The sequence below is a fragment of the Apis florea genome, unplaced genomic scaffold, assembly GCF_048593485.1.
Source record: "Apis florea isolate Af1SG1 unplaced genomic scaffold, ASM4859348v1 contig_1789_pilon, whole genome shotgun sequence".
Classification (NCBI taxonomy): Eukaryota; Metazoa; Arthropoda; class Insecta; order Hymenoptera; family Apidae; genus Apis; species Apis florea.
The window spans coordinates 968,749-993,709 of NW_028256481.1; the positions used below are offsets into that span (position 1 = coordinate 968,749).

At 30.4% G+C, this 24,961-nt stretch overlaps 1 protein-coding gene and 1 long non-coding RNA gene across 2 annotated transcripts in view; both read left to right on the top strand.

Moving 5' to 3' along the window:
* Positions 1–3,027: 3,027 nt before the first annotated feature.
* The window catches only part of LOC105736242 (uncharacterized), a 40,020-nt gene continuing 18,086 nt past the window's right edge, over positions 3,028–24,961 (top strand). The window contains exons 1-3 of the mRNA XM_012490009.3: positions 3,028–4,989; positions 9,020–9,281; positions 14,898–15,205. Of these exons, the coding sequence (XP_012345463.1) occupies positions 4,614–4,989; positions 9,020–9,281; positions 14,898–15,205 (946 nt within the window). The 5' untranslated portion in view covers positions 3,028–4,613. The remainder of the gene's footprint in view (positions 4,990–9,019; positions 9,282–14,897; positions 15,206–24,961) is intronic.
* On the top strand, positions 17,684–21,329 carry LOC147658665 (uncharacterized). The gene is made up of 3 exons (XR_015293180.1): positions 17,684–17,918; positions 17,994–18,175; positions 21,008–21,329. It is a non-coding gene; the product is annotated as an uncharacterized LOC147658665 (long non-coding RNA).

Here is a 24,961-nt window from a genome sequence, read left to right on the forward strand (position 1 = left end):
ATAAAATTTTTAAGTTGCTTTGAAAATTAATTGAATTACGAAAGATCAATCCTCGTTTCAACATAAGATGAAGGAAAATAATATTATTTAGTTTAATTTATTTAATGAAATACATTAAAGTGACTTCTTTCATTTCAGATATACTTATTTACATATTGTTAAATATTATTAATTGAATAAATTGTTGTATTGTAATATTGCGATTAAATTATTATAAAATTATATCAAAGAATAATCACGATTAGAAAAATATTGGAGGAATTATGATTATTAGAATAAAAATTTGTAATTTTACAATTGTCACATTGTTTTTCCATATTCTTCTATTAGTTAAGTTTTATTTATAAATTCTCTGTTAAGTTTTATGCAATTTTTATTTACAACTATGAAGAAATATTAGAATAGAAAATAACTTATTTACACATTATTTATTTATATTCGGTTATCTGGTTTAAGGATGAAAAATTGTTTGTAAAAAGTTAATTAAATTCTATATTTAATTTTATGATGTAATGAAAATTAATACTTCATTGAACTCCACCATTGTGCTTTGCAAAGTTTATATATCTACGTGTTTTATATACTACATTTAGCCCTTAACATTATTATTATAATAAAAACTAAATTAAACTAAAATTGAAAAAGAAGATTTTATAAATATAATTATTCCTTTAACTTAAATATATATTTATCAATTTTGACGTATTTTTGATTTTTAATTTTAATACCAGAAAGAATCAAAATAATAATTTTGTTGCGTGCAAATTAAAATTTGATATGTGTTTTGCGCGTATTTAAGATTTTTATGATCAATGCGTTATAAAATGAAATCATCAACGTGGGTGATTGTTTTCCTGTAGTACAATTTAAAAGATAATCCCACGTGGAAATTTATCCTGTGATTTGATTTTTATAGGCTGAACATGTTCCTGCTGAAATAGTGAAAGGAGATATCTACGAGGATAAAAGGTTAAAATACGTGAGAAATCTAAGGAAAAGTCGAGTTGCAAAGATTTATTTTATTTCCAATGATTCGCAATAGGATAAAACACTTATTATAATTAATTGAATCATAAATTTCACTTATTCAATACACATAATCTTTCGTATATATAATGATTTAATAATTTAAATAAATTATTTCGATGCTAATTCCATTATTCTGCAAAAAACTAATGCATTCATTAAATACAAACATTCAATAACGTCAAACAATATAAGAAAGGAAAAACATTCTTTTTCAAAATTTTTAATACTCATCCAAACGAAACCTAGCATATCGAATAGATTTAATTCTTTCTTTACCATTTCATCGTATCATTAAAAATACCAAGTATCAAATCTATTTACTCATTTCAACTTTTTCAAACCTTCTAATACTCATTTGAACGAATCAAAAAACCAAATACATCCTTACCAAATAAATTCATTAATCTCCTCTTTATCCCTCGATACTAATCCCAACAAAATTCCACAAATATCATCCATTACCTTAAAAAAGAACCCACTGCATCATTATCGAACAAATTCGATACCAATCCCTCCCTTACACAATTTTCCTCCAAACCTGTTAATACCGCGAGCAAAGATAGGAAAAAAAAGAAAAAAAAAAGAAAGAAAGGAAAGAGATCGAGATATCTCCGCGATTACAGGCAAAGGTGACCGCACTATGGGCAGAAAGGGAGGTCGCCGGGGGGAGGCGGGCGAGGGAGGGTGGCATCTGGTGGTGGAAGTGGCATTAGGAAGGGGTAGGGCTGAACGCATCCCTGCCAGACCGGCCACCTGCCTACCAACCCTGTCTGCTCCACCACGCTTCCCAGTATTCGAGCGATCGCTACTACTCGCGCACGCAATTCCCCTGCTGGGATGTGCGTAGACCGCGCCACCGCGCCGACACGCATCGTACTACCGAATTACGTGCCAGCCAACGTAGTGGCAACGTGCTCGAGGTGACGTGTCCGTCGCGATACTCGCAAAGGAAAAAAAAAAAAAAAAAAAGAATCTTCACCTGCCGCCTGTGCACGAGCAACCGCTCCAACAATACGTTCGTCACGCCACCCAGCTATGGATCCGCCGGGAATCACCGCTCTGGTATCCCACGAGTGCCCCTGAACGACGCAACCCGCGCGTATCTCTCGACGGATTTGCTGCGGATCTCGAAGCTCGACCGCGTCTCGACGCCCCTCCACGGGATTTTAGAGCTTCGTGCGACACGTTGCGACACGTCTCTGTTGCCTCCTTGTTTCCCGGTGGTTTGGAAATTTTGGGAACGAAGATGGATGATGCCTCGTGCGCTTCGGGCCGCGTGATACTCGAAAGGTGATTAATGACACACGGTGTGAATTCGAGAGCCGCATCAATGTTTACCGGGTTTAATAGGTCAAACGAGGAGCACTCTTGCGCTCGAGGCTCGCAGGCAACGGGTTGCTCGTTTCGATTGCCCATCAACGTCCCTCCTCTTTCGTTTATCGCCACTGGGGACTTGTTAAGGACACTGTTAACGAGCGACGACGAGTTCGCAAGTTTCTCCCGGTCGATCGTCGCGCGATAAAGAATTTCAGTGGGAAAATTTGCAATTTGGCAGGAAAATGGGATTACGTGTTCTCGATAGAAGCGATCAATCAACCGATAAGAATGCATAGCGTCGAGTTCCCGCGACTCAGCTGACGAAGAAATATCCATTTCAACTTTTACACGTGTGTACACGAGAATCGAACGTGGTACTTAAAAAAAGTTTTGCACGCGTATTAATGAACTTGGTCGATGTATATATGTGGAAAGTGACTGGATGCTTCAACAATCGTTGACCCTAAAAAGAGAAATTAACACAGAAATGCGTCCACTTTGATCAAATTTATCTTTATCGAGCAAGTCAACGAGGTTCGAGGGATGAGAATAACACGAGTGAATTATCGAATCTTCATCGTGGATACTCGGTGATAATTTAGAGTAGGTAGCTTCCTCTCACTTCCTTCTTTCTCTCTTTCTCTCTCTCTCTCTCTCTCTCTCTCTCTCTCTCTCTTTCTCTCTCAGTTTCGACAACATACTTGACACGAACACACGACCATTGGTGTTCCACAACGAACGCTGCCTAACATGGCTACGTGTTTCGACCAAGCTACGTTTCAAGCTGGGACACAAAGGAACGAGGTCATTAGGTACGCGAGAAGGCAGGAAGGGTCGAGGGAAGTTGGCCACGCGGGAACGAGTTACCCCGCCACTTCTGTCGAGTCCTTTCTTTCATCGTTTCGTGAGAACGTCACCACGGTCAACACTTCGTAGTTCGATCTCGACTGATCTCCTCTCGAAGCCTCGATCGTCTTCGCTCAAATCTGGCAACGTCGAACGCTTGCTGGACCGATTGCAACGGTACTAATTCCGATCTCGTTTGAGTGGAGCAAAATATCGAATGATCGATCGAGCACTAATTCACTAATTCTGTCCAATCGGTTGGAAGCGATGGTTGAACGAGCGAATGAGTCTTGTTCGAGAGAAAGAAGAACTGAATGACGCAAGAGTGGAAAAGTGTCGAGTTACGATGGAGACAAATCGAATTCCACTTAAATATAGGTGTGTAACCAAGCACGAACCCACCGATTCGTCGTACGTTGCTTTTTTAATAACTGTCGTTAGATAATGTGCACGTGCAGTGGATCGTTGATCGGTTAAGGTGGAAAGTTCTTTGAGGCGGTCGCGGCGGAAAGCTCTTATTCAGGGGCCGTCGAGCACGTTCTTTATTCGTGCTTAAACGGGGATTAAGTTCGAGGCGTTACATCGAGGAGTTGGCCTCAAATTCGTGGTAATTCGAAATGCGGAATAACGGATAGAGAGATAATTCGAATTTTGAAAATTAATTCAAACGGAACACTTGATGTTACGAAAAAAAAAACACGAAAAAAAAAAAAAGAAGAATATCGTTCTCAATTAGATGTCTCGAAGGCAAATGATCAAAAATAAAGATAGAAGAATCTTTTCGTCCAAGAAGGAAGAAATTATCTTTACATATTTACTTGGAAAGGCTCGCTCGAAAACTCGTCGTTCATCTTAATATAAAATGTCATTAATGGTCTAATAACTTCTCCATTGAACCCCATCGATCGAGACCACAGAACGATCCTCTCCTTCGAGGAAAAATATATTCTCTACATAGATGGATAGATCCTTGGTTTTCCTTGTTCAATTCAACCGATCATCAACGAACGAGCAAAACTTGGGAAAAATCGTGGAGAAAAATTTGAGAAACTTTTCGAAGGGATGAAAGCGAACGTAATAAATACGTTTCCTCGGAACCCTGTCGGTCGCGAAGCAAAGTCGGTAAAGTAGAGAAATCTATCCTTCCTGATCAGAGATCTCGACGCTGTGCGCAAGATGAAAGAAGAGAGAAGATAATCGGCTTCATGTTGTCCCGATTCATTCGAGATCTTTCAGTGGATAGCGCCGTGGAAGAAAGAGGAAAGAAGAAGAAGAGGAAGGGGGAGGAGGATTCTGGTGTCTCGACGGTTTTGTCTTGACCGTTCGGCCAGCGGGCCTTGGAGAAGTCCCGCGACGGTTCCTACTACAAAGTGGTCACAATCGAGGCCGGTGAACGTAATGTGACGCAGACAGGTGAAGAGATGATGACGGTGACTCCGTCCACCTCCGATGTCGCTGACAAGGCAGTGTCCACGGACGATGGTGGCAGTGGTATGGAGGTGGCACGCCTCGAGGCCGTCCTCGCCGCCCTGGTGGAGACGAAGGTGGAGGCGATCAAAGCGTCCTCGGCTTTGGGCAAGCGTTCTGGTAGCGCGCCGGCCAGCCCTCGCCGGCTCAGACTCACCTCAACGTCGACCGCCTCCTCCTCCCTTAATCACCAACATCGAAGGAAGAGTCATCATCATCATCACCACCACCATCACCACCACCATCATCATCATCGTAGGAGGCACGACTCGGCGCCGTGCAACGACTTCATCGACGACGCCACCGATCATCGGCACAACGGGCATCATGGTGAGTTGCATTGCTGTTTTAAGTCTTAAGATTAATTGTATTCCTCTCCTTACGGGGGAATTTGAATTCTTCTTCGGTGTAGGAAAGGTGTGAAATTGATAAGGTACATTGCCAAGTAGTATTAACGACTGGAAAAAAAAAATGTTAACGATTGGAGAAATTTAAAAGAGAAATTACAAAGACTTATTATTAGCAATCAAGAAGAGTTAGGATAGGATCCATAAATTTTTCATCTTATATACGAATTTTCTCTTAAGTTGTTCTATCATATCTTCTAATTAGTCTACATAACTGAGATTTTTATTATAGTTAAAATGTCACATGTATTTAAAGACATAGAAAAATTGAAGTTTTATCATTTTCATTATGTTTTTTATTAGAGGAGATAAGTTAAATTTGATTCTTAAAAAAAAGTTGAAGGATGCAACTTAACAATTGTTTCTTTTCTAAAATTTTCACTTTATCGTGTTAATAATATAAGTTTAATCAAAGTTCAAAGATTTTTCTTTCAATAACAGAATCTCATTTGAAAGATTAATTTTTTGATATTAATATTAAAATTCAACTCTAAATATATATATATTATACTCTATGATTTTCTTATATTCTTAAAATATGATTATATTAAAAACACATATTCTACATATCTTTGACAAATTAATGTTAAAGAGGATCAACCTTTGAGAAGGTTGCAATAATATCCAAGATGTGCTCTTTAAAAACGAAAGTTTCCACAACAGACTTTAATGGTCTGATGATAGTGTTTGGCTTATCCCTTTGAAACAACATAATATCTATAAGAGAGAAGTTGTTTGAAGTTGTTAATTTAATTTTTGAATTTTCTTCCCAGTTATCCTGAAATATATTCCTCGTGTAATCCTTGAAACGTTCAACACCAGCCAATAATCATAATTCTTGTCAATGTTGCACCGATTTTGCAACGTTTTGTGTTTACACTTACAAATGAAAAATGCAACGAACCATAATACAGGAAATAGAACAGAGAGCACGGAATATAATGAATACATGCAAGAAAATTTGCATTAATTAACCTCGCGATTATCGAATATTAAATCATTTAATTGGATTTAGCTCTCTCGGTGGACTGCATCGATGGGCGAATCAATATGTGACGCAGATAGAAATTATTCGAAATTGAAGTGGATGACGCTTTTTTTGTTTTATTTCGATCTCGTATTAATTCAACGCCTTGTATCAAGAATGGACCTTTTGAAATTTATTGATTTTCATTTACTGTCAATTTAATGACACTTGAATCAGTATTGCAGAACATTGGAAAAAAACTTGATTTTTCGAGGAGACACTCAAAATTATCAAAGGACGATTCAAAGTAAAAAAGAATCAAAGTGGGAAGTCTGTTCAGTAGTATAAGTATAAGTAAGTAGTATAAGTAAATATTAGAATTGGCTGATGATCAGTACCAAGAATTATATTTATACTTTTCTAGTAGATACGTAAAAATCATCAAATTTGACAATAATAATTTGTTTAAATTTTATTTATATTCAAATATATTGTTAATATCATTCTACAAATTAAAATATTTTCACATAATAACCAATTATTTCGATCATTCAATGACCGATTATTCGCACACAAGTATTTGTATTTAAAGTTAAATAATTGAAAATATTTGTATTTTGAGAATATCTGAAAATCATTAATTTATTCTTTGTGATACATTTATGAGATATATACCATTTTATAATAAACGTGATGTATCAATTGTATTATGTATTTATCACAAATTTGATTTTTTCTATTTATTAAATATGCTTTTTTAAAAATTTATTAATTAATAATATTGGAAAATTAACAAGTTGATTCGATTATTAGAAATATATCTTTTATAATAGTAATAATTTGATAATTTTCTAGAAAAAGAAATCAAAGGATACTTTGTATAAATAATAAAATATCACTGAAATATCTAAGAAGATTTTATAAAAATAAATCTCTATATAACTTTTAAAACAATCTAATACAATATTTTTTATATTTTATTCCAATATATAAAAAAAAAAGGAAAGAAAATGGAATAAACAAAAACGAATTCGTAAAAATAGCGTCAATATGGATGCTGTCAAGATGGCGACAATCCCTCGACAGGGATTTCTTTATGAGATTTTGTGGGATGAAAACGAGCGCAAAATGAAAAATGGACAGAGGACTAATGACCCACGATCGACCCACGCACGGCCACAAACGAAAAAGGTTGTTAAGGGCGTCTGATGAAAATCATTTTCCAATAGAAATTCAAATATTCATGCTTTCCATTAGATCTTCATGAAATTATTATCGACCGATTACTAGTCTCTCTCGTGATGAGAACGTATCCAAAATGAATTCGTTTGGACCGAGTAGTAGTCCAAGATCACGAAAAAAAACTTTCATATTTCATTGTGTACATTTTTTTTTGCAAGAGTTGAAACAGCTCGTGTTACGTTATTATTGTCATTGGAAATTGTTCATTTAATGAAACTTCGCGAGCGATAGAATTAAATATTCATTTTGTCAAGTGTAGATATATGGATCATTAATCAATGTTCTATTCATGTTGCAGATTAAGCGCACGATTAAGCACGCCATTGTTTACTCGTATAGCGTGATGAAACATAGTAATTATTAATTTATTTTATGATATTATACACTTGTGTCCATTTGAGTTGGAATCGAAATTTTCAATGCAGATTTCTTTAAAGAAAAAATTTTTTTCCTAATGTACAAATAAATAAATAAAATTATTTTCAAATTCTAAGAGCGAAAATTGATCGAATTGATCAAAAATCAAATTGATCTTTTATTTTCACAATTTCTAAAATTATACACTTTTGACAAAATTAATAATAGAATTTATATATAATAATTTTCATTAAAAACTAGATTTCAATCTTAATAATTATAAGGTTAATAATTGTTAAATTGCATTCTATATATTCAAAATAGATCAAATATGTCATAATACTTACAACTTTTTTTACAGTACTTTATAAAATTCATTACACCTCATTAGATGAGAAGTTACAACATAAAATTTAGTAATCAATTACTCTGAAACTATACATCGTATGATAAGTATCTTTTGAACAACAGCCATACCATTTTTATGGAAGATACACACGTATACACACACACACACACATATTATAGATAATAAAAACATGGTTATTTGAAATTTGAACATCTCGAATATCATCAAAATTCAAAGTTTCTAAATACACATTATATTCATTTTTAATGCCTGTGTGTCTAAGTTTAACTTATTGTAAAAATAAATTTTACTCTATGTAAAGTGCGCCGATGTAATTTATATTTTGACGTTAGGGTTAGCTTACGTCAATGAATAGTTTGCGCAAGACGTAAATCGATAAATACAATGATAACATTCTTTCTCATTCAAAATTTACCCTAAAATTTAACAAATTTACACGATTTCTTCACTCTGTGAATATCTTATCCAACATTATCTTTTCATATACAATTGTCTCATTCATGTAAATTTTGTTTAAAAATAAAAAAATATGTACGTTATTGATAAAAGACATGGAGAATGGGTTTAATATTATTACACGATTAGTGAAAATAATTATTAAACGTCACTTTGACTTGTGATTGCTACATTTATCAATTTTTATAAATTATTACATGTTTATTGAAATGTCACATGTTATTCGAATAAATAATCCTGTTTTTCCATTAAAAAGAGGTAAAAAAAATCTTCGAAACGAGATAATTGATTGTTCCATTAATAGAAATTCCAATAATCGAGAGATTCTACTGAATATTGTGCGTTGCTTAATAATGTGTATGAATAAAAAAAATTAATATGCTTGAATATCTTCACAAGTGAGATCTTCATAAATTGAAAAGTTCAAAGATTTCTCTATGACTTTCTCAATCAATATTTACTTCGATAAAACCGGATTCATTTTCGTGACTCACATTCGATGACTTTCAATGTCACAACACGTCCATATGATAAATGGGAATAAATGTTGGATTGTTGCAGGTAAAACACGGCGGGGAGCGTCAGAAAGTCCACGACGTCCAAAAAAAAAGCGCAAACACTCGAAAAGCCCGCACATCCTTCACGGTGTGATCCAAGACGTCCCAGCCGGTCTTGATTCACGTTTAGAGCTTTTTGGAATGGATGGTGATCAAGATCTCGCATTGATAAACTTTGAAAGGACTCGAGAAACTCTCAGCGATTCCTGTGAATATCCACAGTTGCACCGAAGTGCCTCCTATTTTCCCCAAAGTACTGCTCAATTGTAAGTCTAGCCGTAGTATTATTCATTGCGTTGTTTACGATTAAGTACGTGTTAGATCGTTTATATTAGGCCAATCAAGAATGTTCTATTCGTATTATCTTTCGAATTAATAAAATTAAGAATTTGGAACAAAAATCATAAATTCTAAATCAATTAATTCTAACAGAGTGAGAAAGTGATTTATTCGATATTTTCTTTTTTAATACGTTTGACGTTCATTTTCTACCATTTAATTTTAAATTTACTTATTTTTGTCATCGATTATGCATGGAAAAATATCTAATTTTCTTAATTAATTATTGTATTTATTTGTATTGTAATTATCTTTATTCCTTGATAACAATCACTTTGTATCTCTGAAACAAATTAATTTGATTATTGACGTAAATATTCAATTGTATCATGATACTTATTAATCAATATTGATGTATTTATTAAATGTTTCATCAGATTGAAAATGTTAATACGTCATAATATTCGATAGTCATTTAATCATTCTTTTTTCAAACGCAAAATCGAAATTGATAATAATTAATAAAATAAATTCATGGGAAATGTCACGTTAAAATTTTACAATATGTAGAAAAAGAATTATTGTTATTATATTAATGATCATTTAAGATTAAAATTAATTAAAACTATAATAAAACGTGTATTTTTAATATTCGAAATAGTTAAACGATTTCGAATTGAAAAGTTTGATTATGGAATTATCATTAAATTGCAATTTCAGCATTTCAACGTCGTAATTTAGAGAGAAAACAAAGGCATATAATAGGCAGTGGTAAAATTTGTATTTTGAACAATTAAAACTATTTCGAAGTATTTAGCGAAATAATTTTCCTAATTTTCACTCGAGAATTCGCAATTTTAGTGTCACAAAATTTCATGATAAGGATGATAAAGGATAATAAGATACTGAAACTATACAAATATCTAGCAAAATAATTCGTTGAACTTTTGAATTGAAAATAAAAATTTCTAAAAATTAAAAAGAAATTCAAAAATTTATACCTAATATTAAAAATTTCACCAATTATAACTTTTCCTTCAACAATTACAAAATTTCACGAACATAACAAAGAGTAATAAAAATCGTAATCTAAAACGTTTCAAATACAAATAATCAAACATTAAAAAGCCTAGAAATATCGCTTCAACTTTCACGCTGCACCTTGTTTATTTCCGTCTGGTACAAATACCCCTTTGCAACATTGCAATTTCAAAGGATCAGACGAGGAGACATTCGTGTTTGCGAAGAAAAGAGAGAGAGAGAGAGAGAAAGAGGAGAGGGGAACTCGATTTAAGTGCAATATACTGCAAAACTGGGTCATCGTCGGTGCGTAGTTGCACATCGTTGGTCTCTTCGTTAGATGTTCCATCCAATACCATTCCATAGGAGGATCGCCAGGCGAACAAAGCGTATTCGACCGTGTAATGAAACTCAGATTGTTAGGTGGAAAAGATCAAGAGGAGAGACGTTATTTTGCCAGGAGACATTTACTTTTTCATCAATCCTCTTCGACGATCGAGTTTTTTTCTTTCTTTTTCTCTCTCTCTCTCTTTTTCATTTTAAACGTTTCTAAGGAGTGCACGACTTTTGTAAACGTTGTACTTCATTTAATTTTTACATCAAGGCGAGGATATACTTTATTGGAAATGGAAAAGAAAAAAAATAAAAAAAAAAAGGACTGTAAAATTTAAATGAATTTGCGAGGAAATAAAAGTATGACTTTTTATTCAATGATTAATAATTTGTTTTTTGTAGTTTCGAGTCTTCAATTATTTTTATTCCATTTTTGAAATTACGTTATGTTGAAACGGATAAATAATTACGATCGAATGTAGAAAATATTGATTCATGAAGCATATATTTTTTTCAACAAATTCTCTTCAATAAATACCTCATACTTTTGAAGCGTCAAAAATTTTTCTTATGAAGTAGAACATCGATCATCCGAACACGAGATGAATCATTCTGAAAAATGACTTTCATTTTGTAATTAATATTAATATTAATAGCTATCTATCATTTCATGCTTATTAACTAACTAACTTATTATTATAATATAAATTTTCCGTATATACACTATAATTATAAATTCCTTATATACGTATTTTATACGTATATTGAACTTGAAATTAATGAAACAGAAAGAAATTTTAGAATTTTTAGAAATCTGACTTATCATCGGACCATACCACTTACAGCTCTACGATCGAAAAGACAACACGAGAAATAACACGTTTCCAAAACAATATATCGCGCGATGTTTATACGCGTACAGTTGGCATGAGATCGACAATAGCCCTCCTTTTGTTCGACGTAATGATGTGGCTCCCCCTCGCAAGCTGCTGCACGCTGAAGCACCTCTATCCATATTTTTATCATGATTCCTCCAATTACGACCTTATTCTCTTCCAAGATTCCTTGATTTTCCTTCCAATTTCATCTCTACCTTCCTCATTAATGTTTATTTTTGTCGTAAATTTTCTCACACTATATATTTTTTTTAAATTTTACTTCATTGTGAAAGTATATCACTAACAATTTCATTTCAACTCGTGAAGAAATTAGGTAAATGTGTATTATTAATCTTCTAAGCTTTTTTTTTTTTTAACCATTTTACGAATTAACGTTTCTTTCTTTTTTAAAATATTTATTTTATTATCGGCCTGTAAGGTAACATAACCTATAAGATAGATATCGGTTTCTCTCGTTCAAATTTACGTAAATTAGACGTAAATTGAAATATATCACGTGATTATATACAGGATGTGTGTGTGTGTGTGTATATATATATATATATACACTTTTCTTCATTTAATCTCAGTTTAAAAAGTAATACTTGAAAAATATGGCATGACCTATATTACGAATACGTCGGATGTTTTATCAGACGGCTTTGTCCGACACATTTCTGGATCGAGCCACTTGTACGAAAGTTGAAACGTCTTTAATTATGGATTAACCCGCTAAAGGATTAGAAACGATGCTCCGACAAATATAACGCGTTCATTAATTTCGTGATTCCTTAACGAGGAAAATACGTTGCCATTAGTGAAATTAATTCAGTAATTGATCGGTAATATCAGTAAAAAAAATTGATATTCGATTTAGTAATTTGGATTACAGCATTTTATCGATACCAAATTTATTTAAAAAATATTATAATGTGAGATGAATTAAAACTTGAAAAAGCGACTATTACTTGTCGATCAATTTTTGTATGATAATTGAATGAGAATTTCAGTGATAAAATTAAGGTATATCGCGATAATTATATTTCTCGATCACTTACAGGCTTTGGCTGAAAATTGCAAACTTATTTTTATTATTTTAATTTTTTATTCAAATTTCAGAATTTTCCAAATATTTTGCTGTTTATTAACAGTTGCAATATATTTCTACATTTAAATGGAAAATATAAAATTCATTTTAAAGTCAAGTAAAATAGCAATATTTACATTTTTTTTATGTAAAATTAAATTTTATTATTCCATCATTTTTGTAACAAGCATAATTCTTTTGTCTTTTTACTTTTTACTGTATTTTATTTATGTATAACTTTGTTAATATTATTAATCCTAGAGAAGCTTTATTATTCGTTAATTATTCAATGAAACCTATAAATCGATATATATTTTCATCTTTCATTTCGGCTGAATAAAGTAAAATTTTAAAATGTCTCAAATCCACGTGTTGTGGATAAAGGATATTTTAATTAAAAAATAAAACGTAAATAAAATGTAAAAATATACAATGCAGTTCCACGTATACCAGAGAGACATTGAATATTTTCCTTGCGAAATTTAATAAATATTTCATGAAAAAAGAATGCTTTGAAGAATATACGTAAACGATATAAATAGTCTTTCTCGGAGGAAATCGATCTGTCACAAATTTTAAATATCGTGTATTAAATTGTATGTAATTTCGTCGAACTGTTTAACGAGATTAAATAAACATATATCAGCCGAATTAAAGTTTCGATTGAAATTATTATTTATATTAATTTAATAATTACACGTTAGAATTTTGATAAGATTGTTCTCGACAATAATAGCGCAATAATTTTATTCAAAATTAAAATTCGTAGTTAAAATTTTGATTAACCAGAATTTCAATCTAGAATTTAAATAAAGATTTATTTTACAAAATTTAATAAATATCGATAATTGTTATAAATGTAATTTTTCTTTAAATAAAATTAATTACTTTCAATAATGAATCCTGACACGTCAAATGTCCCGATATCACAACTTCTAATTTACTAGTCGAGCAACGACTATAAGCATCGATTTAGTTTTCAAAGTATAATACAGTATTTTACTTTGTGCTAATAGTGGCTTCTTCCAAGACATAGATTGCAAAAGTGTATTGAAATATTTAACGGTTGAACGAAACTTTGTCAATGTTATAAAGTTTCCCTCTTGTATTCAAGTATTTTCGGCGTAGATCTTCGAAACTGTTTAATATTAATTTCAATTTTGTGGTTTTGGAAACTTTATACAGAGTGTCTCTCGATCCTGAACAGAGATGATTATATACGAGAAAAATTAAGTAGAAAAGAAGATAAAATTGCGTTGAAGCGAAGAAAGATTAACTTTGATCAAACTGTTTTGAAGGAAAAGTGTTAAATTTTTTTTTTTTAATTCTAGAAAATTAAGGATAAAGGTGAACTTGAATGGAAAAATCTGTGTATTTGCATATATTCGTATTCTTATGAAAAAAAAAAAAAATCGATTGGATAGATTTTTGTTTGTCACTTTTTATATGAAAAAATGAACTTTTATTGCTTTTTATTTATTTATCTACTTGTTGAATTACCAGTTAAATTTAACCTGGTACTCCTGCAATTGTCTATAATTTATAGATCTCCCTGTAGATTTATATCTCTACTACAATATAGTATTCAATATCGTAAGATATTGCATTGGATAACGGAGAACACGACCGCAAGTTGTATCTTTTCACGATTACGCGAGCGAAAGTTATCCAAGGGAAATTGGTTTGCTTTTTCTTTGCTTTAATCTTCGAGTTGGATAGCCTAGAACAGCGACTCTCAATCACAAATCTTGAAATTTTTCATTTTTTTATTATTATTGTTGATAAAATTATTTTAACAATTATTTAATTCAATACTTTTTACTTGAAATAGAGATATGTGTTTCCCATATGAAAAATCGTAATTGTCAAAAAGTTTAAAACAATTTTTCTATCTGTTGGATAAAAAATGAAAAAATTTTAATTCACAAATAAATTCAATACTTTTACTTTTTTTTCAAGCAATCAAATAACTGAAAGGAATTTTAAGTTCATCATTATATTGCAAAATAAATAATCAATTATTACAAGAACTCTTTTCATAAAACATAACCTCACTTCGTGATAAACGAAAAATGGAATACATCGTTTAGTATAATGCATTTACAAAAAAATTACTATTACATTATGGCCTCGCTTGTATCATACAAACATACAAAAACATTAACAAAGTTTTTTCTATTGTTATATATTTTTCTAATTATATTTTAAACTGTTGCAATACTACTCATTACTAGTTTCAAAATTACAATCAAAGAAAAATAACGAGAAAGGAAAAAATTTTGCAGAAAGATCCACTACGACGACGACGATTACGTGGCGTTGAACGTAGCGGATGAGCTGGAAGAAGAGGAGATCTTGAGCGGTACCGAGAAGGTCGAGGCACCTCGGGAGAAGTATCACCGGCCACGCAGAAAGAGGAAGCGGAAACGGCGCAAGATTAACAATACCGGCCCTCAAGAAGAGCTTGTCGATCCTGAAGAACTTCCACCACGGGCGCGTTGGACGATCGTGGCCACAGCTTGCCTCCTTCTCACCATGTCTTTGCTCTTGGTCGGGGTTACCCTCAGGATGGCGCCAATCATCGACGACATGGGTGAGTAATTTAAGAAAAAAAAATTTTAATCGAAAAAATTGCTCATCAATTTCTACAGTTCTGCCAAAACTAGACGAAACTTTTATTTGCGACAGGATTTCGTTGCATTGGTCCAATTTTACAATTTGGGAATATTGGAAAGGGAATGTATGAAAGTGTTACGTTTAAAGGGCCAGAATAGATCAAAAATAAAAATTAGTATTCAAAAATATTAATTATTTATAACATTATTTAATTGTTTAGTAAATAAGCAACTTAATTTTATATTTTTCTATACCAATTTTTATATTTATCTTGGCCTCTCTAGAATTGACTCTCTCTTACTTTACATGATGTACATAATACTGTTGTTTATAAATATTTGAATACTTTGAGATGTTTAGAAACAATATGATAAATTTATAGTAAAATTAAATTTGAAAATAATTTATATTTATTTCTTTTCATAATAAAATACTTGTAAGATTCTGCAATTACTACATATCAATTTTGTTATTGCATATTACATTTTAAAAATAAATTTTTGTTTTATTATAATATTTTTTCATATCATCAGTAATCATATAGAATAAAATAAATAAGGAAAAAATAATTAAAGATTTTCAAATGTAGATAATTTTATGATTAAATTATACATTATACATAGATTTAGTTAAAATATATGCCAGTGTTAAAATACTTATTGAACAATGGTTAAGATATTTATTATACGATTTTAAAACATAGAATTTAAAACTGAAATCATTATAAATCCCAGAATCGATACTGTTAATGTTGATTGAAATCGTGTAACCTTAATTATGAAATCCACAATATAATCGTAAATTTTTACTGAAGCGTATATAAAATAACGAAGCAGACTTTAATCGATAATATCATTATCTTCTAAAAAAAAAAATATTCGACAAGTATTTTTTCGAATATAAAATTATTTGAAATTAAATAATACTTTTAGTATTTCATAAAAAATTTTATTTTAATTATATTTTATTTTATACATTACGACAAAGAAAGTAACAAAATATCGCAATATCTATACGCAATGCAAAAGAAAACATTTCGACTTTATAATATCTTAAGGAAGTTTAGAATCTAGTAAATTTAGGGCACGTCTCCAGAGAAGCTTCTTTGAATTAACGATAAAATATACAAGCAACCTCTAGAGAGATGACCTCTAGTTGCAATCATAGCGTGTTAATGTTTTACTGTATACAATATCTTTCCTAATGAATATAATTCTATTTATTTGCTATCTGATTACATTCGAAGCTACATTGAAATTTTCGTTAGAAATGCAATCGCCCGTTTAGATTTTACTTCTAGAATAATTTTTTCATAAAATTTACACGTTAATATTACAATATTTAACAAATTTAGTTTTCTTTCTTCGCTTTTAGAGGTTATGGACAATGGCACGATCTTCTTTTTTGAAATGTATGCAGCTAATAATAGGTTATGGAACATTGCATTACATGTAAATACAATCTTTCATATTTTGACTGTCATAACTATTTACAATATTGTTCCAAAAAATGCATCACAATTATTCGTTCCATACTCGAGCTTAAGAGTTATCTTCAAGCGATAAAGTTGTATTTAAGTATTTTTGATTGATGATCAAAAACAATTCACTATTTAAAGAAAAATATAGTAATATTATAAATTTCGAATATTTATTTTACATAATATAAAACCATATAATTTATAATTAGATGAAAGAAAAAGCAATTATAATTAAACTATTATTGTAAATAAATTAAAATTATCTTTATACGCGAAGAAACATTATCTATCGAAAACAAAATTCATATTGTCATAAATTAGAAAAATTTTCAACGATTAAAATAATCATTTTAACATACTTCGTCTCATGGAAAATTATTGCTTTAGAAAATCAACTTCTGCTTTTCAATTAAAATTTCCAAAATCGATAAAAACACTCTGCGACGTGTCTCAAACATCTTGAACATCGCTATCTGCACACGAGGAAAAGGACCTCCATCTTCACTGCACGATCCAATCTCGAAGAGCACGTGCGAGAGAGGTTAAGATCGGCTAATTTAAACATCCTACTTTTTGAAAACGGCGAAGTCGCGACCTTTTTGGCCAATTAACACGGCGGGATTGTGTATCCAGTCGATAGCACTCGAGCAACGGTATCCAACGCGAAAAGCCACTTTTGGCCAGGGATTTGTGTACGGGATACACGCAGACACGGTGTACACATGGACAGGAGCGGGGCGTATGCAGTGTGAAAACTCGAGGGCGCTCCGTGGCTCTAAATTAAAGGCGCACGTCTGCGAATTCTCCAGTCAGTCGTCGGATTCCCGTGAAGAAACCGCATCTCATTTCGCTATTTACTATACCTATCGAACGGGAGAGAGATAGAGAGAGAGAGAGAGAAAAGTTCGGAACGAGTCACGAGTGTGCATCGATGCCGGATTGGCCAGTGTTTCACTCACTAGTGGAAACAGCTTCGTTCGTGTCCATGTTCTATTTTCGATCGAGCAACGTTTCCTATTCGCGCATTCGTCACGTGTAGTTTTACAATTGCGGTTGGCTACGGCCGTTGCTTTCGAGGATGGGTGTATTTGTCTTTGTGGCTTATCTTTGTACAGTTGGAGTGGGGTTCGAGTGATCTATCGGAACTGAGATCTATCGGTGGGATTATAAGCGAATTAAAGATCGAAAGTGGCACAGTGGGAAATAGCATGTAAAATTCAGAAATTTATTTTTGATTAAGGGGTTAGGATTTAATTCGACAGAACTTAGTCCGCTTTTTTTTTAGGTTATTTGTAATTTTGATTTAAATATATCTCGTAAGATGTGAAGAGTGTGACAGAGTAGAAAGATATGAGAGTCTGTAGTATTTTTTATAAAGAAACGTAATTGGAACTATGAATATGATTTTTCCATTAACAAACTATTAAAATCTATACTCGTTCGCATATTTATATAACTATTTATAAGGTAAGTTCTTTCAGTAAGTTTTGATTAAGTTTCTTCATTACATTATTTCAAGTTTTTTTTGTATTATAAAAATTCTATTATCTATTTTAAATGAAAAATTTATATAAATTGCTCTTAGATTAATTTAATTTTTCTGTTTACAATGTTTCCAAATATGAGATCTTACGCTACTCTTAATATGAGATATATGTAATTATAGTAAGAATACATTTTTGAATTATTATCTCTATGTTATACTTAGTTACGATTCTTTGTTGCAATTTCCATTTCTTATTGATAAAAAAGAAGAAGAACAATGGGTTTAATGCATAAATAATATGAAAAAAGCCCATGAATATTTGGATATTGCATTTATTTGTCTGAATTGTCTTGTTTTCACTACGACTTCTTCTCAATTATCATGATGCAAATTATTACCAGCATCAATCTTAAGAGATTAATGACAAAAAATAAAAAAACAAAAAATATAATTTATTTCTCCGAGAAATAAAAAATTATTTAGCACGAGGATCACTCTTTTACTAGATTTTATATACATTCAATTTTAATATTATTTAACTGATTAGAAAATATGTAAAAAAATATCGATGATTGTATATTAAAACTAATATTTTTTTTCAATTAGAAGATTTGAAATTTTTCTGCAATGATTTTCTTGAACAAAGTCATCGAAAGCAATGGCGAATCTTTTATTTTGAATAATGAATAAAATTTGTGTGATTTTTTTTTTTAAACAAATGATAACTTTATTTTAAAAAAGGCATCAATTTCTAAATTTAATATTTACTTTTATTTCGAGGTTTTGTTGTTAATATTGATAAAAAACAATTTCAATGACTTCTTTTTCATATTCTCAAAGATACTTGAAAAAGAGAATAATGCATTTTGAATTTATAAGAATATTACAAAAATTCTTTTATTTTTCTTTAAGTACTTGCAATTATATATATAGTTATTTATTAAAATTTATTTTAATTAAAAATCAAAAATTTATTTTTTGTAGTAATTATTTTAGAAGTAATTAAAATATACGTAAATTTCAATCGCCGTAAATTTTAGAGCAAAAATAATATCAGAATAATTCACAAAATAAGAGGATTAATTACATTATTGAATTTCAATTCGATTTAATATCATTAAATATACATTTTAGGCAGATAAATTTTTAGCAAAAAAAAAAAAAAAAAGAAAAAATGAATGATGAATTGAATTTCAAAGTCACGTATCTTTTACAAACGTCATTCAATTGATCATGATCGTGTATTTCATCTGTGCCAAGTTTAACGAACACACTTCTTGAACATCTCGTTTTATCTGAAAAAGCATTGTAACTATTCACTTTGGTATGGATATCATCATGTAATTGAACCAAAGAATCAAAGTAAAATCTTAATGCTTTCAAGTTTTAAATCTAAAAAATAAATAAGTCTTATTTGTTTGTTTAAAAAATTCAATTAAAATTTTTTTTATGACAAATTTTAATTTATCATGTTCCAAAAATTGAAGAATGAAGTTAATAAAAATGAATGATTTATTAAAAAAGGATTTCAAGATTTCGGACAATTATAAATAATAATCAATTAATCATACCATATTAAATTTCTATAGATGTTTTCAAAATATCTTTTTGAAGATTTAAAAAAAATTTTTCAATAACAAGATCCAGTGATATTTTATACTTAATAATTGATTCATTAATTATTATTAATCATTATATGTTTAAAAATATTATGTAATATTTACATCAATGTGACATGATTCGAAAATAGAAATTTTGAAAATTCATTCGATAGAGTTTCTAATTTCATTGAAAAATTGCTAAATTCCGAATTAGATGAAAAAAATAATAAGATAATTGAACTTTGGTTCATTGTACTTGATCATTTCAGTACAAAAATGTACCGTGAATGTATTATACCGTTATTAAAAATGCATGGAAACTGACTTTGAAATAACCCCTGCACATGCTGACTGACATTTGCTCCTAACTTCTTCAACCCTATATATAAAAAGTTGAACAGTGAAACATAGTTCCTAAAATATAAGCGTTTACACGTTAAAATAAATTGTGCTCTATTATGGAATTTATTTTTAATTTATTTTTAAAAAGTTTCCCTAACTTACTTAACTTTCAACTATTATTATTCATGCCCTGAATTGCAAAATAATGAAAAGTATCTATATAATCTATATAAAAAATAAATTTTCTTCCACAATTTGAGTAAACATTGTATTTTTTAAATAAACAAAATTTACTTAATAATTAATAAGTTCGTTACAACGACAATGAATATTTGCATTGAAAATTACTCGGTTATATAAACAAATACAAATATTATTTATTCTTCCATCCATTATAAATAAATACTTTCACATTTTAAATTAGAGAAATCGAAAAATTTTATTTATATAGATAATTATATCTACCTGACGTTAGAAAGAACGAAAATGATTGTTAAAAAATATCACTATCTCGTTAGTGAAATTACAATTACTTGTAAATCTTTTATTCAAAAAAAAAAAAAAACAATCTCATTTTGATGATGGATCGATCGATCGTTTTCACGAAATAGAGAAGAAATCAAAATACGATGGAATAGAGTTATGTTACTATTAAACTGTCAATACTAAGAAAGCTATTCTCAAAGAGAATACTGTCGAAGAACTCACTATTTCATCACGTTCTGAGAAATTGAAGGGATATATAGCTTCGTAATTTCGATGCATTCTTTTCTTTATTAACGGAAATTTAAAGGAACTCGTAGAGGAACTGTGTTCCACTACGTCAATCAGAGATCTTCCTGTAATTTTCTTTTTTTTTTTTTTTTGTAGGGGAAAAATGCGAGAAATGAAATTTTCATTCGTTAAGATAAATATTTTCTTCCTGCTTCAATGAAAAAAAAAAAGAAAAAAAGAAAGATCACGATTCCAGAAAGTGAAAAACATTTCTTCTTCAACTCTCTCTATTTTTAATTTTGGAGATGATTGTCCGGATTTAACAAGAATTATTTACACGTGTACAACAATCCGAAAGGAGATCTTGAGAACAATGTGAATCGAATCTTGTGACTTTTAAATTTTTTTTACTTGGAACAATCATTTGTCTGTAGAATAGTATTACACAGGTTTTATAAATGATTTCTTTGTTTCGTTATACCGTGTATTTTTTATCACAATAAGAATTCTCTTAATTGGATAATTCCGTAAAGTTAAATATTTTTTTAAAATTACTCAGAATAAAAAAGACTGAAGAAATGAAAGATGCTTAAGCTATTAAGTTGTCGCAAATTTAAACTGCAATAATGATAAATATTGAATTTCTTTTGTAAATCTTTAAAATTTATGATTTCGTTTATTTTTCTTTCTTCTCAAGGTTTATATAACACATTGAATTATTCATTTATTTATAAGTGCAACATAGATTAGAAACATCATAAGGATAAAAAGAAAAATTCGAAAAAGAGATTTCATAGCCGTTATTAGTATAATGAAAAATATACAGAATGGTTATGTATTATTAGACACATAAATATCATTAATATCTTGAAAAGAAAAATGTTTGGTTATTCAAGCAACCCGTATAAAACTTGAGCAGCATTTTCTAGAGACATCTTTCGATAATAAATTTAAAACGAAAACATCTAATATTCAAACTTATATATTTTCGAGTAGAAAAATGTGTAAATCAATTTAAGAGAAATAGGATGTGCCATGATTCACAATGTGAAAGGAAAAAAAAAAAAAAATTACCCTAATAAAACAATAAAATTTAGAATGAAAATATAAACGATTGTAAAAAATTTTAATAATTTTCTGACAGAAGGAACATAAAATTTATCAAATTTAAATGATATCTAAATAAAAAAAAATATAAAAGAATACTTTCTTAAAAAAAAGAAATATCTAATAATCACAAAATTTAAATTTAAATATTCTTAGTATACAAATATATTAAACTATATCAAAATGGAAAAGTATCTTTCAGCGATAAATTTTCCAACGCACGATATTTATCAAATAACATAAAAAAACAAAATAACAAGAAAGAAGAATTAAAAATTAGGAAAGGATCTAATATTCTCACAAAATTCAACATTCATTTAAATATCCAAAGGAAAAAATATTAAAATACAACAAATATTCCAAAAAAAAAATTAAAATTCGACATTTCACAAAATTTATCAGATTATATTATTCGAGTTACACCGAGATAAATTTCGACAATAACCTCGTAATCCCTTAACGTGAAGATAAAACAAAAAAAAAAAAAAAGAAACGGAATAGCCCGTAATAAATGCGGCGACCATCGAAACGAAAACATCTATAAAACACGGGTTTGCTTGCTTTTCGGATCGATCGATCGATCGAGAAAGAGAGAGAGAGAGAGAGGTATAAGTCGCACCTGCCTGAAATCGTTCGCATAACGTCTCCCCCTCACGGTTCGACACTTTTCCACGATACGTTTACACCATTATGCACTCACCTAGAATCAGGTCAAGCCTGTGTATGTGTGTGTGTGTGTGTGTATGCACGGCCGAGTCACATTTCTCCATCGTTCGATTTTGATGTGCGTCATTAAAACATCGTATATAAAAGCGGATAGCACCACCGCCGCTTCCTCTTTTTCGCCTATGCGTTCAGACGATATCCAATTCGATCACGTACGCGCTTTCTTCTTCTTCTTTCTTCTTCTTCTTCTTCTTCTTCTTCTTCTTCTTCTTCTTCGATTTCTGCGTCGCTTCCATTGACGCACATCGCGCGCCAGAAATGTGTATCGAGCCATTCAATTTAACTGGTTCGACTTAAGAATAGTCGAATTTCAAAGCTCGATGCATTTTATGCCCCGATCTTTGTCATTTTTCTTGTATTCGCGAGCGAACGGTTGTAGAAGGGAAAGTGGATGAACGAGTAGCTTGATTTTTTGAATAAACTGAATTTCTTGCGATAAAATCATCTCGAGATAGTGCACAGCAGTGTTTGTGTCGAGATATATATTTGAAATACTTTTATTTCTTGATTCTTATTTTTGTTATTCCATGAATAGTTACGCAGGGAAAGTAGATTTTTGTTAAAATAATAGAGACAGGTGTATTAAAATTAATATGTATATTTTTATTCTCTTCGTCAATTTTCAAGGGAAAATAGATTTTTGGAAATGAATTTCATTTGTAGAAATGTATTTTCTTATGTTCCGTAACATTCGTTTCGAAATATTATTTTTATCCTTTCTCCTCGTTTTTCTTCGTTCCACGAACGATCGCAGAGAGAGAGAGAGAAAGTTTGTTCAAGTGATGGAGGATTTTGCAAAATAAGAAATTCCTTTATTTAATTTCTTATATTTAAAAATGCGTGGCATTTATTATCACATTATACAATCCTTTCATCTTTCTTTCCTATTCTTCTTACTTTGAACAAAATGGAAGTAAAGTAATGTTTTTCTTTTTTTTTTTTATTCTTGCACCAAGAATCTTTCTCCTTTCATTTCTATCATTTTTCTTCAAAGTTACCATTCCATATTTCAATCGATTCTAAAACATGGTGTATAAATCTTGTCAGAACTTTCAGTATCGATATATTTTCCTCCTTATCACTTTTGTTTTCTTTAACTGACTGGTTACGTATCTTTCCACGTCGAAAGTTGGTATTCCAAATAAATTACAGTTGTATTTCAACGACATAAATTTTAACATTTTCTCACCCGGACAATTTCCCCTCTTTGTTACTCTTTGTTTTCTTTAACGACAGTTCGCGTATTTTTCCCTCCACGAACGAAACTTATTATTATTACCCCAACTGTCGAATTTTTACCTCGCATAAAACGTTCTTTCCATCCCAAAATTTTGGCTTTGTTTAAAATTATTGCCAGAAAATTTGTTTTCAAAATGTCTTTCAAGATGATATTCTATCCACCTTTTCCTTTCTTAAATAAACGATCTTTCCATTTTTCCATTCTTTTTCTTCCCTCTTTGAATTTTTTCAATTTTTCTTGCCATTGTGCAAATTATTAATTATTAAATTTAAATCCTGCGAATCATTTTTACATTTTATATATATACATATATATATATATATTTTTTTTTAATTAAGATTTTAATATTCAATGCTTCCACGTTGAAATTACATTTTTCGAGCGTAACGATTTTATTTTTTCCAAAGTTTTCTGAAAGATGATAGATTTTTTTCTTTAAAACGAAAACGATTTTGAATCGAAATTTTTGTCGAAAGATCGGGAAGGATGATCTAAACGCACGTTTGATCCGCTCAGTTTGCTGAAAGTAACGAGATCGTAAAAGTTAAAATAGTTGGGATTAACTTCCGTAAACACGACTTTTTAAAGGTCTATCGTTTTATTGAAACTGTTACAAAATGAAAAAAAAAAAAAAAAAAAAATTGAATCAAACACAATTGCATTTACATTCTATTAAATAGAATATTTTTTCCCATTCTGATTCTCAAAAATAAAAAAAAAAAAAAAAGATCAAAACCTCACTAAAATATAAACAATGCTTTAATTATTGAATTCATCACACACGATCGTTGACAAAGCTGATCATTGAGCTATCAAAAATGAACAAATCACTTGATTTCACTGTATACATTATATTGTACACACACACACACACACATATATATATACATAAAATTAGATGAAACAGTAAAACGATTGATTCGTGAACAGAGGAACGATTCACACTGACAGTCAGATCACATGGAATCAGTGATACAACACTCGATATCGCTCGCGCGTAATCCAATGAGAGCGTTCATCACGCGGTAATTGACAAG